Source organism: Chlamydotis macqueenii, chromosome 7 (assembly GCF_036417535.1).
Source record: "Chlamydotis macqueenii isolate bChlMac1 chromosome 7, bChlMac1.mat, whole genome shotgun sequence".
Taxonomy (NCBI): domain Eukaryota; kingdom Metazoa; phylum Chordata; class Aves; order Otidiformes; family Otididae; genus Chlamydotis; species Chlamydotis macqueenii.
The window spans coordinates 33,041,578-33,057,020 of NC_141562.1; the positions used below are offsets into that span (position 1 = coordinate 33,041,578).

The 15,443-nt window shown below is 40.8% G+C and overlaps 1 protein-coding gene across 1 annotated transcript in view; it reads right to left on the minus strand.

Annotated features, from left to right (window-relative positions):
• RAB11FIP2 (RAB11 family interacting protein 2) overlaps positions 1-12,481 on the minus strand; it is a 32,281-nt gene extending 19,800 nt beyond the window's left edge. Inside the window, exons 1-2 of the mRNA XM_010122090.2 lie at positions 12,012-12,481; positions 318-760 (exon numbers count right to left, since the gene is read on the minus strand). Of these exons, the coding sequence (XP_010120392.2) occupies positions 318-760; positions 12,012-12,364 (796 nt within the window). The 5' untranslated portion in view covers positions 12,365-12,481. The remainder of the gene's footprint in view (positions 1-317; positions 761-12,011) is intronic.
• Positions 12,482-15,443: the final 2,962 nt, after the last annotated feature.

The window sequence follows — 15,443 nt, forward strand, 5'->3', positions numbered from 1 at the left end:
ACTTCTATTCTTCACAAGCTGCTCTTTTGCCTAGAGTTCCTTCTAGAATGCAATGCTTCCCTACAACATACTCTCAAATGAGGACATAAGAAGAAAAATACTGAATTACCACAAATTATAACCAATATAAGTTATTTCTTCTGCTCAGAAACAGAAGCTATGAGTTACCACTAACTAACAGAAGTGAAAAAAAAATATAGGCCAGCAATAACTCTTAACTTTTTGGCCTTGCAATTACTTCATAGACTAAAGAAATAGACTTTTGAATGCTCTAATAGCAGTCACCTGTAATTATAACGGTCATGAGTTTTACTTACCACCTTCATCAACCGAACCAAACGATTCTAGCTGACGCCTGAAAAGATGAGAGTAGCCAGCTGTGCCGGATTTCATTCTTTCTGAGGAGGCATGCGATCCTGTTAAATCTGACATCGAATGAGCTGAAGATAGCCGCTGAGGTCCCAAAAGGAAAGGTTTTTTTGGTTTCGATTTCATTTGTACTTCACCGGTACATACCTCTATGTTTGCATCAGGTATGTGAGTACTTGGGATGATTGCTGAGGATGTATCTGAAAACGTCCCATCGTTTTTCCGACCCTTCATTTTGTCTTTTAGTTTAGCAAAAGGGGATTTGGTTTTGTCCTTCATTGACAAATCAAACATACTTGCTGTCATGTTATTCCTCATAAACTGAATGTTGACTTTTATTTCACCTCTGTCTTTAGTCCTCTTCCCTTGCCTGGACTCTAGGGGAAACCACCTTAAAGGAGAAAAAGAGCAAGTTCAGTTCTGTTTTCTGGAGGCTAGTCATTAAACACTAACCAACTGATCAGAGTACCTGGCTTGTATAATTAAAAATATGAAAATCAAATTCCATACCAAAAATTAAAATATTCCTGTATTGAAAAGCTTTTTTTTTGTTTATATTTTGTTTTGAAGAGAAGACTTAACAACTAAGCAAGCACAAAGCTCTTTGCACTGTTCACCTGTTTTGAGAACCAGCATCAACTCTTTGCAATCTTACTAAACTTCATCATAGCTAATGGGCTCACCTCTGCTTACAAAGGAGAATTTGCATCTAACGTTAATTATAAATACAAATATATTTTATTTTGCTATTTAAAAGAACATTTCATATTTTTCAAGTAGCCTTTACTTGGCAGTGATTACCTGAATGTATACTACGTGGCAAACATTTCATATAGTAGCCTTGTCTCCTTTGATTTTGCTCAGGTTTACAGGCTAGCAAACATTTTTCCCTTCCGTTCCTTCCTTCTAACCACTGGTTAAGATTTATGTCAACTGCACTAGCACTAGGGAAGAAATATCAGAAACCTCTGAATAGTTAACTATCATTTTGGTTCTGCAGCTGCAACTCCTACTAACATTGACTGTAACTCCTTGAGTATGGGTGGAAGAACAGCAAGCGTGTAGGTGTATCTAAGAGACCTTCTTTTGCAGGTCATCAGTAGGATTAACTTCAGAAATACTTCCACAGGCTTTGGAACCATGACATAAACTCCCACTCCTTGAAAAGAGATCAAAGGTGTGATCATCTGTTTCAAAATGCCAAGTGTGCTTCTTTGCCAGGTCCAGTAAAGGCTTTATCATTATCCAAGTGTCTTACTCATTCCCTATTGTGCTCCATTGTCCCATGGAAGCATCTCCAGAATTATGGCTCAATCTTCCTTCTCCACACCCATCATCAATAGTCTCTTCCTATTTAAAAAGGGCACAAGGGCATATTTCAGATCAGCCAGCTCCAAAGAAGTGCTCTAAACCCATTGTCAGGAGAAACACGTGCACACGTACTAACACAACAGGGCATTATCACGATGAAGTAACTCTTGAACTGGAGACTCCGAAATGAAATTGCATGTCAGCACAGATGTACATAAGTTATTCAATACTGCCAAATATAGAGAACAAGGTCAGAAAAGGAGAAAAATAACTCTCAATTTCCTTTCAGATTTCATAAATTTATTTATTTATTTCAGGTGAGAGCTGAAATAAACTTTTCAGGCAGAGATAGTATTTTCTGAGTCAAGAAAACACTTCTAAAAGTGACCTGCCAAAGAAATAATGAAAGGGTAAAGAGTATTTATTATTACTTTTTTGGTTGCTTTGTTACGTCAAAAAGGTTTTATATGCCATACTAAACCAGAATAATCAAGAAATATCAGACCACCTCTGTCCCAATACTGGACAACATGAATCCAGACCAGTAGATCCAGAAGTTAAAACTGGGAGAAGAACAATTAAACCTTTAGGAAGAAAGTTTTTCTTCTGTTGTGAGGTAACTTCATTTATGTATTTTAAATGAAATGCAAAACCTGAAATATGTGTCTGAAGAAGATGGATCATTTTTCCTTTTAGTTAATAACATTTCACTTCTTGGTAACTGATTCCAGAAACTCTTAATTCATCTACAGAGTCGTTACAGAAAACACACACACCAGAACCAAGAGTAAATCTTTTTAGTGATATGCAATACCACAAAAACTGGAAGACAAGATAGCCTACTTTCTTTAGAACTCTTCTTTAAAAGAAAATATGTTCATACTGGCTCTTAAAAAAAATAAAAAGAATACACAGCCATAACGAGCAAGCCCTTGCTTATAAATCTCTGTCAGACAGATCTTGCCTGTGCAGAAAAAAAAAAAACCCACAAACAAAAAACCACCCTAAAACTGAGAAAGTCCTCACCATGATTCCTTAGACAGACATTAAACATAAACATAAATATAAATAAGGCTTATGAGCGTTTTAAGAGGCTTAATAGGCAGAGAGGACCTCACTTTTTGACATTCAAATTTAATGGCTCAGCCTACACTGTAAGAAAGCATATTCCCCCTCTCCCTCCTTCCCTCCCCTCACAGGTCTTAAACACTAATACTGTATCCCTGATAAGACTGCTGAATTTTCCTATGTTTCTACTTAGGAATTAGCGAAACTTTAAACTGATGTACGACACTTGCTAACTTGTTTTAGAACTGTATCAAGACAAATCCTTAAGCTTTTGCTGTGTGAATGAAAGCTTTTTCATTTAAAAGTTAATTTAACTCAATTATTGACATGCTTATCATGAATCAACAACCACTCTCTGTCACTGCCAGTACTCACCTGCTAACAGCGCACCTCCCCATACTATTTTGACATTCACCAGGTTAGAAGGAGAGAATTCCAGCAGACAACTAATACATCGCCTTTGCAGCTTGTACCATTTGTTTTCAAAGACAACTTTGAAGAACTTGGCACTAAAAATAAGTTCAGCTGGGAAAACAAAGAAACTCTCCTTACCCGAGGAAGATAACACAACTGTGTAAGGGACTGGATCTCAGACCTGCTGGGACCAGGTTCAAAGCTACTACTGATTCCAACAGAATTTAATCATAACCTCTTTACTCCAGCAAAACTCCTCAGGACTTCACTGGAATTCCTATTTGAATAATGACTGCTGGATCAAATGTTTGTATAAAACACAGATATTGAATTTTCATAGGCATTTCAAGGAGGTTTCTTTGTTACCTTGGAGAGTTTATCTTGTTTTAGCTATAATGAAGGTTCCATATGCTTCAGCCTATAACAAGACAATATGGGAAGCAGACTCAAACAATGATTTTCTTCAGATTCAAAGGTGAATAATTACTTTTTTAAACAGATGAGAACAAATGCAAGCAATGCATTTGTGTGGAGCTACATGTGAATGAGCAACTGAGTCTGTAAATGTTTCTTATTAGAATGTGTTTCTACACCACATGCGCGTGAGCAACAAATAGAAAAAACAGTGCTGTATATAATAGAAAAAAGAATTGGAAAATGAAGTCCACTGTTTTCAGATATCAATATTTTGGTCCTAAAATACTCAATTCCACTATACCACTGCCAATTTAAAAAATTGTAATGTATTATAAAAGCCAATAAAACTTGCTATTTTGGTTTTGTTTACAGTACTTTTAGCCACAATAAATGCTCCATTTGTCAGGCTGCCATGAGCTTATTCTATAGAAAGCCTGTACAAAGTAGGAAAATAGCCAATAACACACACGAACAAAACAGGGTGGCTTTTATGAGAGCAGATGCCCTTTTATTTAATAACCAAATATTACATCCAGTCTTGCAGACAGACTTTATTTAAACAGACCTTGTACAAAGTCTGGCAAATTTTCCCAACTTCAAAGGAAGCCCTATTGCCTTCTGAATCACATTCATACTTCTTGCTCTCACCTTCAAATGTTCTGTAGGACAAGGTCCTCCATACACCCACTAATTTTGACTTTTCCCCTATGGTTTCCATTAGAACAACCCTTGCTTCTTTTTCTCATCTGTTTTTGAGTGTGCTAATGGGCTTTGCCTGTCTTGCACAGGTTTCTGATCACTTTTAAGTATTACATAAATTGCCACTCTGTATGCTGACAATTTTTCTGAACACACGAAGAGAAGATCAACATTCAGGCTGAACAGGAAAAATCCTGCTGACCGCTCAGCCCTGAAAAACTAAACTCCTATCTGAAGAAACACGGCTATTTTCTAACCATGACAGAAATCACTCAGTTTTGGGAATACCTACAATTAGGGGTGGAAAAAGCAAACTCCCTTATTTCTATGAAAGACAGTAGCCATCTTCTGCATACTATTAAAGTAAATTGCATAGTATCAGTGGTACTGAATCCTTTATCTTAGAAAAGATAGACAAGAAGAGCGAAGGAGAAAACTAAGTTACTATTAATGAGCAAGTTACAAAATTCTGGCCTGCCTAGTCAATCTAAATAGCTAGTGATCTAGAAGTGTACTTATATTTTCAACACAATTTCTTCACTTGTTCCTTTCCTCCCCCTTCCCATGAACTGCCTTCTCCAACTCACTTTTGCTTATCTACACTATTCTTGTTCCACCCTTAATCCTGCATTCAGCAAATATTTTGAAACCAATATCTTGTTTCTCTTCTCCTAATAGAAGGAAGCTGACATCATGCTGTCTTATCCTCCAAATCTCCCACAGGATTTGACAGTTCCAAGTCTTAGGATTTCTCTTCTTTTAAGAAGCATCACTCAATCTATTCTGCTCACCATCTAACAGCAAGCAGGATAGTAAGATAAATAACAACAGTGTGGGTAAGAAAAACCACAACAGAATTTTAATTACATTTTAATTATATACTTAAAACTTTAACAGCCTCTGAAACCATTTGGGATACTTGTCTACCAATTTCAACAGAATTCTTCTAGCCAGCCCATTCAACCTGTGTATGACAGAAGACCTTCTGACTCCGTCTTCTTGCCAGTGCTGAAAACGGAAACTACAAAAGGAATCTTCCTACTCATTTTGCTGCTTCTCAAATACGCCCCTCTCCCTTCACTCTACCAGTAAATATCTATTGAGCTGATCTAATTTCGCTTTGCTGAAATCATTAGACTGCACTCAAAGATTTTTGCAAAATCTTGATTTCAATTCACAAAGTACTGAAAGAATTCTGCCAAAAGCCACACAATCACAACATCCACAAGGCTTCCAACCTTGATTTTATGGGTAAAATCAGCATCCTGATCTGCTAAGCAACTTTAATCTGCTACACAGCGATGAGAATTTTCTACACCAGCAGGTATTTCTGAAACTACCCCTATAAAAGACCATCAAAATCACAATGACAGAACATGTCCATCAGCCATCACAGGAAAGAAGTACTACTTCATTTTAGATCACTGTGTTAAAGCTAGACACACTGAAGAAACCTGCTTCACAAAACTCCACTACTATAAATGTCCACAGCTAATGGATAAAACCCAAAGCCCAGAACTGTCTAACATTTTTATTAGCAGCAAATGCACTTTGAAAAATGCAGAAGTATGCTTTATGATAAATCACTCTGATACCATACCGGAACACTGCCCCAAAAGTCAGTAAGTAGGAAAACTAAGGCAAGGGGCTGAGCACAGCCTACATCGTGTATGAGGGGAAATCAAGAAGAAAACAGATTCTTTATTAAAATAAGCGACGACATTCACAAAGATGAATACTATTACTTTCTGGAAGACAACTGAAATGAGATATACAAAGTAGAGTTTAAAAATAAATATTACAGAGTGACATCGTAACACCACAAAACATGTGGGAACTGACACATATAACAACAGCCTTACCAAGGGGGTCAGCTAACATCAGCTGGAATCGAAGTAATTAAAGTGGTCTTAGTTTACTTACTGTTTTGGCTAAAGACCATGCATGAAAACTTTTATTTTAGAAACAAAATAATGGAAGGTATGAGAATTAAGGCCAGTTATTTCAGCTGAGTGTGTGTATAAGCATGTATGTATGCACAGAAAATGGAGAAGTACTTCAATCCAGATGGCACTCAGACTCTGACTCAGAATTATGACTTACTCAGAGGACGTGCTTGCATTTGTTGTCAAAATGTAAATGCTGGGAATATTACCAGATAGTCTGAAAATGCTATAACCCCATAAAGCTACAACTGGGCGCAATTTTTTTTTTTTTGTTTTCCCTCAAAACCATCTTTCTCTTCTGTTCCTCACTTCATTTTTATTACATTTACTGAGTGGTACCACAAAAGCAACAGCACAAATCCACACGGATCCTCCAGGCTGCTCATTATTTCTGTGCCTTTGACAAATTTCTCAGTTACCACTCTTCCCACTTTTGACTACAGTGAAACGAGTTTTTTCTTACTTTAACCACAACATTTTGATAATTTCTGTTACAGCCTGCCATTTCCACTGCTATTTAGCTCTAACACCTAAAATAACCTAAAACGCCTTTTTCTGGCTTAAAACAAAGACTCAAAATTAGTAAACAATATTTATAAAGTGTTATGTTTTGTAGAATTATTTTTTGAAAGGCACTGCTCATTAACAAGCACTGAGCCCTTGACATCTATTTAGTAGTTGTTTGCTGGTTCCTAATTCAAGTTGCGTTTGAAGCCGTCTACTCGAGCGTCTGCCTCTTGCTTCTGCTGCTACAGAGGACAGAGAGGACAGGGCAGAGGCGGTCGAAGGGGGAACCTGTCCATATCCAAGAAGGAGGCTGCCAAGAAGGAATTCACATTAATCTGGAGGAAGTCACACAATTTTCCTATCTTTCAGGAAGCTCAGCAGCACTAAAGAATAAGTGCTGACAACACAGGAGTATTGATCGTGGTCAATCGTTAATTCTGTTTGTTTGTTTGCCAAGAAGCTGGTTTTGACTATTTTATATGATTGAGAAGCATCTTGGATAAGGCCAAGATTCTTTCACTGTATCATGCTTAAATAAGCATTTTTTACAACACTGCTGCAATTGAGGAGGGTAAGGGGAGGGGGGGTGTTGAGAAGGGGAATTAGGTTACAAATAAAAAATGCCTCCTCCAACAAAATTTCCATAAGAAATAACAACTCTACCATCACCTGCCTCCCTCAAGTTTATAACAGTCCAGACAAGTGTTGCATCTTAAATCACCTAAACGTATAATAAAATTAGCTCTCCAGGAAAGCTAATAAAGGAAAGGACAATAAATAGCGTGGAATTAGAGAACAACAAGGACAAACCAAACACTGATGAAATAAGTAACATCATGGTGAAAGCTAACGGAAATTTGTTCTTCTATTGCTGTGTTCATTCAGCACACAGGATAAAAAAAAAAAATCTACGCAGAGACATTAAAAAAAACTACTGAAAAATACTTCAATAAATTAAGACACGTCAGTAAATGAGTACTTTTTTAATTCCATGACAATTCAAAAATTTGTTTTGATGTTACGCATTGTCAGATCATCAGCAGTATTAAGGCAATTATGAATTTGAACTGAAATTACTACAAAAATATATATATGCTTTAAAACAACACATTCATTGATCACCATTTACATTTACACTGCATGAGCAAAATAGGTAATTTTTTTTCTGCAACCAGCAGACAAAAAAAACCAAACTGTCAAGTATTTCTCAGGATTAATTTTAAAAAACCACAGGATTTTACTGCAAAAAATCAAACCATGTCAGAAATCTAAGATCTGAAAACTTATGCTAAATATACTTCCAACAAAGCTGTATCTTCCAAGCTTTTTGAACTGTTAAAAAAACTCTGTCAAATTTCTCAACATCTGGAGCCTAGTTTTCAACTCTGGAAAAAAAGAGCAGAAGAAAAGTAAAAGGAGCCTGTCCATTTCCAACCACAGGAGAGATGCCAGAGACACAAATTCACAAAGTTCATACAGTGTGATAGGCACTTTTGCACCAATACAGAAAGAAAATGAACCAGGGTCCTGCAGATGCTTTGGCTGAGGTCTCTGGAAGAGACCTACTAAGGGACCATCTGAGCCACATCTGGATCTAACTGTTCCAGGAATTTTCACTTTTAAGAATTCAAAAAACCAGCAGTTTCAGAAAGAAAGAGAAAGGACATTGCGTGATTGTGCATAAAAATTTTTCACTATCACGTTATAGTAAACACACTGCTTTGTTTCAATACATCTTCTGCCAGAGCAAGATTATTAGAACACAAGACACGCAAATCCTATCATGAGGCCTCTGCCTGAAAACTTTACTGCAGAGAGTATTTTTCTTAAGATATGACAAGCAACCAAAAAAGCTATACAGAAAAAAAAAATATATTTTTCCCTAATGTAATGTTTCTGAAGCTGCACTAAATTTTTAAATTTATTTCTTCCAAATTATAAAACATTAAATTAAAAAAATATACAAAAAGCTGAATGTCACGCACCCCACGGTCTTCCTAGGCATTCAAAATCAGCTGGTAGCCTTCACTTCTCATACCTCCTTACTAAAAAAGCACTGGGGAATTGCTGACAGGGTTCAGCATTGTGCAGAATATTAAATATCTTTTTTGCAATACCCCGGTGACTCTTGAGTCTGTCTCTTACAGCACCATATGTACAGCTGTGTTGGAAAGAGGAAGCTATTAAATATATTAAAAAGTAGAAATATTACCAATAGACACTTCATCAAATAACTGGATCTCATTCATCCCCAAACAAAGTAAGAAATGTTAAGGTTACATCAACATGAGAAAATAACTCTGGATTTAATAACACCACAAGCCTGTTGAACATATTTGAAAGTAAAAACATTGCTTAATAAAACAGATTAGTGTTTCTGAAACAATGAATATAGCTTTCAACCATCAGAATGCTTTGGTAATAAAGACATTGGACTTGGTCTTGAAAGGCACTGGGTATCTCAGTTCCCACACCACAGTCACGGCTAGAAGGTCTTCGGGTCCAAATATATTACCCTTCGTTTACTGCCAACACAGGACTAGGAATATTTTGTATCAAAAAGGATTTAATGAAAGGAAAGAAAGAGCATTTTGTCTGAGATCACATTGCAAATATATTCTTGAAAGTTTGCCCTCCTCCTACATACTCATACAAATATTGTATCCACATCTCCAACTGATGCTCACAGGAGTCAGCAACAACACACCAGTTCCACAAAGGCATGCAAGTAGACAACCCTGGTAACTTTTCAAAACCATCTAAACACTTATGGACTCCGAATTATTTTTTTCAAAGTGACTTTCAAACGAGACAGCACCTAAAGACACCTAAAAAAACCTGGCCTTTCAGTGGCTCCTAAGAACTTAAATCTACATTAAGTGAGTATGTGCTGCCAAAAATCCCACTAACCGCCCATCCGCACTTTTACACGCACATAAGACTTTTACAAGTATGGCTGTTCGGCTCTAGAAGCCTAACACCCATGAACTCTTAATGAGATCTGCAATTTTAAATGCTCAAGGAACTTCTGAAAATAGGACCTAGGCTGTTTGTAAAAATTTCCCCATAGGCCCCCATCTTCTGCAGTACAGCTCGCAGGCAGAGCGCAGCTTTTGCGGGGAGCCCTGGTAATTTCAGCGGCGGTCTAGGGAAGCACCGCTGCACATTTACAGAGTGTGAGTTCCTCTCTCACACTTCAGAGAAAGAAATTAAAAAATAAAGAACATCTCTGAAGTCCTGCTAAGCACAACTTCATATAAAAATACCGAAGAGATCTGAATGTTTATTTAACTGTCACAAGGACTATGTAAATCACCCCACTTACAGATTTTTGCAATACTTTTGTAAGACTCCAATACTACTTTTGCTAAAACTGGTGGTGCAAAAGCAAATGGTTCCTCAAAGGGAAAGGGGGTTTTGTTACTCACAGTAATACGTGAATAATTTACATATTTTCCTCCAGTGTTTGAATACGTATTTCTACCTAGATTTACAAAGTTTTTACAGTCAGTAATTTCTATTTGATTCATTCACCTTTTCTTCTCCAGAGCAGCTAGGTGTTTAAATTAAAGCAGTTGCCTATGACTTGCAAGATAATTACAACTGATGATTAAAGAATATTTAAGATGCATGTCTAAAGAGCACCGAAACTTCTTGAATCAAGTGTAAATAGAAATTAAGACCCTAGGGCTATAGGCATTACCATGTATTGCATCTAGATAACTGGTTTGTCCTTAAAAAGATAAGCAATTAAGAAGTATAATACTTCAGACAATGAACTCACAAGAGATTCTGCACGGACACGTTCTTTCCTATTATACGGTTAGTGAACATACTGTTTTGCTAAAAAAATTTTTGTTTATAAAAGACAAATAAACACCAGGGCAAAGATAGCTTTGACTTGTCTTTGGTGCTCCTTCAACCTCAGCCACGGCACACAAGCAGCACCAGGTTTTGAGATGGTTTCTGCAGAAACACTTGCCTGATCAACCAGCCCTGGCTGGTTTTGCTCCACTGGTTTCCAGTTGCCTGCTCCTACTCTGCTGGAGGTTCACGCCTCCCCAGCATAGTCAGCAACAGACAAACGATGCCACCTCTTAGACACTTCAATGCAAGGACCAGCATCTTACCACAGGCCCACCACCACCACCAGAAGAAACATCAGACTTTAACAGCTGAGATTTGGACGCAGGAGCCTTTCTACTCTACTGAAGAGACACTAGAGGAGGACAGGCACCTGGGGCAGGAACTTTTTAACCACTGCAGAAAGATTTGTCAGTGCTTATACATCACTGCCTACATATAGCTAGCTTGGAGGTGTCCACGCTGCTAGGACTACTTCTGTGGGACATGCATAGCTAAACAAACACAAATCATGTAGTCACAGGCATGCCTGCAGCACGCTTATTCCTACAGTTTATTCCCACACACTTTGGATGATAAATTACACTGGTACCAAACATCTTCTTGCAAACATCTCCTCATGAGAAATTATAACAATTTTACTAACGAAGTAGAAAAACCCAGAGTTAGATACGTTTACTCTTCAGTCTAATTAACTAACTGTGATTTTTTTTTTCTTTTTCTTTTTTTTTTTTGGCATTCCAGTGCCAGAAATTGCTGGTAAACAGCAATTTTATTTGACAAAGCCGTACGTAAGTAACGATGGAGGCTTCTACAACAGCAGAAATTTCTCTTCAGTCTTCTCTGTCAAGGCCTGCTGTACAAAGCAGCCTACAGGGTCGTGGCCTAAGACTAATCAGGTTCAGAAAAGGACTGTGCTGCTGTGGCAAGCCTTCATGAAGTCACAGTTCATTGACCACTAAAACGTAAATAGAAAATACCTAAAGACACTTGGTTGCAGCAATTGAATGAAAGCATTTTTAAAGAGAATGACACCAGGCTTCAAGGGAGTCTGAGTCTCACACAAGGTTCAAACCGAGGTACATGTTGAATGGGAATAGGGCCCTGAGCAGAACGAAGAAAAATCTTTAGAAAAACAGACTGTAACGAGTTCGCGTTGCACATAAGAATTTGTCAAAAAATATTAATGTTATTGACAGTCCTTCCCAGTGCAGGGCGACCACTGTGATTACAGTAAACCTCTTTCTGGAAGAGGTCACACCGCAATGACATAACTGTATATGTTAGGGGCTTTGAACACATCATAGGAGAAAGAAATACACTCATTTCATTGCAAAGTACATTGATAATAAGGCTACTATTCCCTCCCCCAAAGTGTACATGGAATACAAATTATAAAAACCAACCATCACTTACTCAGTTTTCCTTCTTTGCTTGTCCTCAAATATATCATTCAGACTGATCGCCACCTGTCCCAAAAACTTGTCCAGCCCCACCAGCGACCTGTGCATGACAATCAGGTACAGGATGTATTTTTCTGGATTCTCCTGCATGAGTAATCCAGGGAGCTCGAAGGAGGCCTCTTCTTTCCAGATGGGATCCAGGGTCTTCTCGGCCACCGAGGTGGAGTACTTCTCCTTGCCCAGCTGTATGATGGTGTAGGCATCGTTGCTGCCGTTTTTACCTTTTGGCTTCAGACCTTTGGCTTGAAGGACTGTCACTTGCACGTGAGTTGGGAACCACTTCTGGGCTTGCTCTGCCAACATCATCTTTGAAGCTCGCAGCAGCAATGACCAACACCAAGCCTGTGAGTCTTCGAATCACTGCCTAAGGCCACTTACGGCAGAGACACCTGCCAGGGGCCCGGCCCGGCGCGGCCCTTTCCTCCAGCGCTCCTCGGCACCCACCGGCCCTCAGGTTCCCCCCTCCCCACGCAGCCCGACCTGCGACTCCATGGCTGAGGGCGGCAGGCTCTGCCCGCACCACCCACGCTACTCCCACCCCTCCTGCCCCCGGCACCGCTCCCCTACCGCCGCCTCCGGCCCGGCTCCCCGCCGCCCCCCGGGCATCCCCCGGGCAGGGCCCCTCCGCCGCCCGGCCCGGCCCGGCCCGGCCCGCCGCGCCGCGGTCCGGCCCGGTGCGGGCCCCGCAGGCCGCCGCCGCCGGCCTCCCCCTGCCCCTCACAGGCCGGTGCTTCAGGGCGGGGCGCGCGGGGGGGGGGTCTCGCCGCCGCTGCCGCCCCGCTCCTCACAGGAGTGCGGGGCCGCGCTGCCGCGGCCGTCCCGGCGCTGCCCTCCCGCCTTGCCTCAGCCTCTCGCCGCGCTCCCCCCGCGCCGCCGCCCGGCCTGACGGGCCGGCTCCGCCGCTTCCGCCTTCCCCATGCTGCCAGCGGCGGCGGCGGCCTCCGCGGCGGTCAGAGGGCAGAGGGCAGGGTTCGCCCCCTCCCCTCCTCTTCCCCGCCGTACCGCGGGCGGTTACCGCGGGCAGGCGCTGCCGAGGGCACCGGGCACAGCCCCCCCCCCGCCCGGGGGTGCTGCCCGAGGGCAGGGCGAGGAGAGGCCGGGGTCCCCCCGCGGGTGACGGAGAGCTGGGCCCTCGGGGCCCCCTCCCGCCGGGGTTCGTTAATTAATTCATCGCCGGTTTTGTTTGTAGAGAGGAGACAGAGCTCTGCTGGAGCTGTAGGGAGAGAAGGGAACTTCTATAGACACCTATTGTTGTTATCATTATTATTATTTAATATATATTAGGGGTTCGGGAGCGGCTGCAGAGCCGGCCACAGACCTGTGCTGCTCTGGAGCGAGCTCTCAGTCAGCCCATCCTCCTCAAGAACATCTTTATTTTCTGCCCCAGCAATTCTGTTGTATTTAAATGAGAAAGCAGAAATAATTGTCAGGTATTTTGAGGACACCTAATTTTGTTGATGGTACATCTGGAGGCTATGTGTGTATGTGTGCACCTCTAAACAAAGTCACAGGTATTAATTTTGCTTCTACACAAAAAAAAAAAAAGAAAAGAAGCCCACACGCAATTAGGGTTGCAAGGCTCCATATGCCACCCCCAAAACCCATAATGAGCAGGGAAATAGGCAGCCAAGTCAGATAATACTTCATCCACCACCCCTCACTCATGAGTTCCCCAGTCCACAGCTCACGGGTTAGTGAGCAACAAAAACTTGGGAGACCTTCTCATACTGCTGGGACCTACAGGAAATTAAAAAGTTAAAGCTGAAGGCCATTAGGGAGAGTAAAGTGTGATGCTGCCCACAACACTTAATGCTGAGCGAGTTATTGTCCCGGGTCAGAAAAGGTTGGGGATCACCGGTCTACAGTCATTAGTTTGAGTCCTGGCTCATGTTATCTCTGTATACAATTTAAATAACTACTTAAACGACCCTTAAGTTTTGACTGGGAACAATATTTATCTCTGTGCTGTGATAATTAACACAGTGCTGGAGCTTATTTCCTCTTCCAGGTTGCATCTGATTTTTGTTGATGTTGGAAGATAGATGGTCCAGTTGGAAATGGTAACTTCAGAACATGTCTTGGGGGTCATATGTAGACAAAAGCATGTAAATGGATTATCTAGGGCAGTAATTTCTTGAAGAGTTCTAAACGGTATGGTTAGCTGCCTTGGTTTGTATTGGTGAGATACTAATGGTCAAATCAAGGCTGCGCATCAACTCTGTGGTATAAGTTGCCATCCTCCTCGCCTGAAAATTGCTTCTCCTCCTCTCCAGTTACCAGTGTCCCACATCCTCAGGTGTCTTTCCCAAATGTTTCGCAGTGAGTTGTCAAAGAAGCTTCCAAGGTGAACTGCTGTGTTTGGGGAAAGAGTAGCAGTATTCCAGGCTGGAAGAGCTCGGAAGGATTATGGTGACAGTGTTCTGCAGGAGATTTAGGCCGTGGAAGAAAGCCATGGGGTTCTTGTTAGAAACCAGGGAGACGTGTGTACATCACATTATTTCTTACGTGAGTTTTACCACACACAATTCTGTTTTAATAGAATATTCTTCATTGCACTAAATCAAAACCAAGCATGATACACTCGTCAAATCGAAACAAGAAATGAATTTTAGGTAGGCAGAATGTATTTATTTAATCAGGAATTTAAGTCGAACATCACGTCCTGCATGCTGTGTCTTAGGAAAAGTTTTATGGGTTCTTACAACAGACAGGATTTGTGCCTTTTCCTTGTTTTTTATTGGTATTCTATAATTTCTTATTATGATCTCTTTCTAAATGAGGTCTGACTGGAATTCATATGCATGCAGCTGAACAGGGGAAAGTGGAAGAACTTTTGTACCTCTACGTATGATATATCAATACAATAACCACTCTACCTTTCCTGCTTTCAAAAATAAGCAGATTATTAGTCCTCTCCTCCTTATGCGCAATCTGGCATGCGAGAAGAGGAGAGGGGAGCCTTTCTCCCTTTCTCATGTCTCTCCTCTCTGCTCGGCTGGTGGAGCAGGCACTGGGGAGATGCCCTCTCAACTCCCCCATCCCTGTGCTTGAAGTGAATTCTGCTCAAAGGTGCACCAGATATGTTTTATTCCCTCTTATACCCCTCTAGGGTCAAGTTGCAATCCGGCCTTTTGATTTTGTTCTCTTTGGAATAAGGACATTGTCATCTTCTTGAATGTAACATGCGATATAAATAACAAAACATCTCAGGGAAATAATGGTATCTCCAGCAGCACAGTGTCCCCTGGCACTATGTTAGAGCATTAATCCAGAAACGACTCAGATTCCCGCTTACAAACCACTGCCACCGCTCAGTGGCTGCATGCACTGTAGGTTTTGCCCATCACTCTCCATGATTTAGTGAATATTATGTTAGAAAATCTGT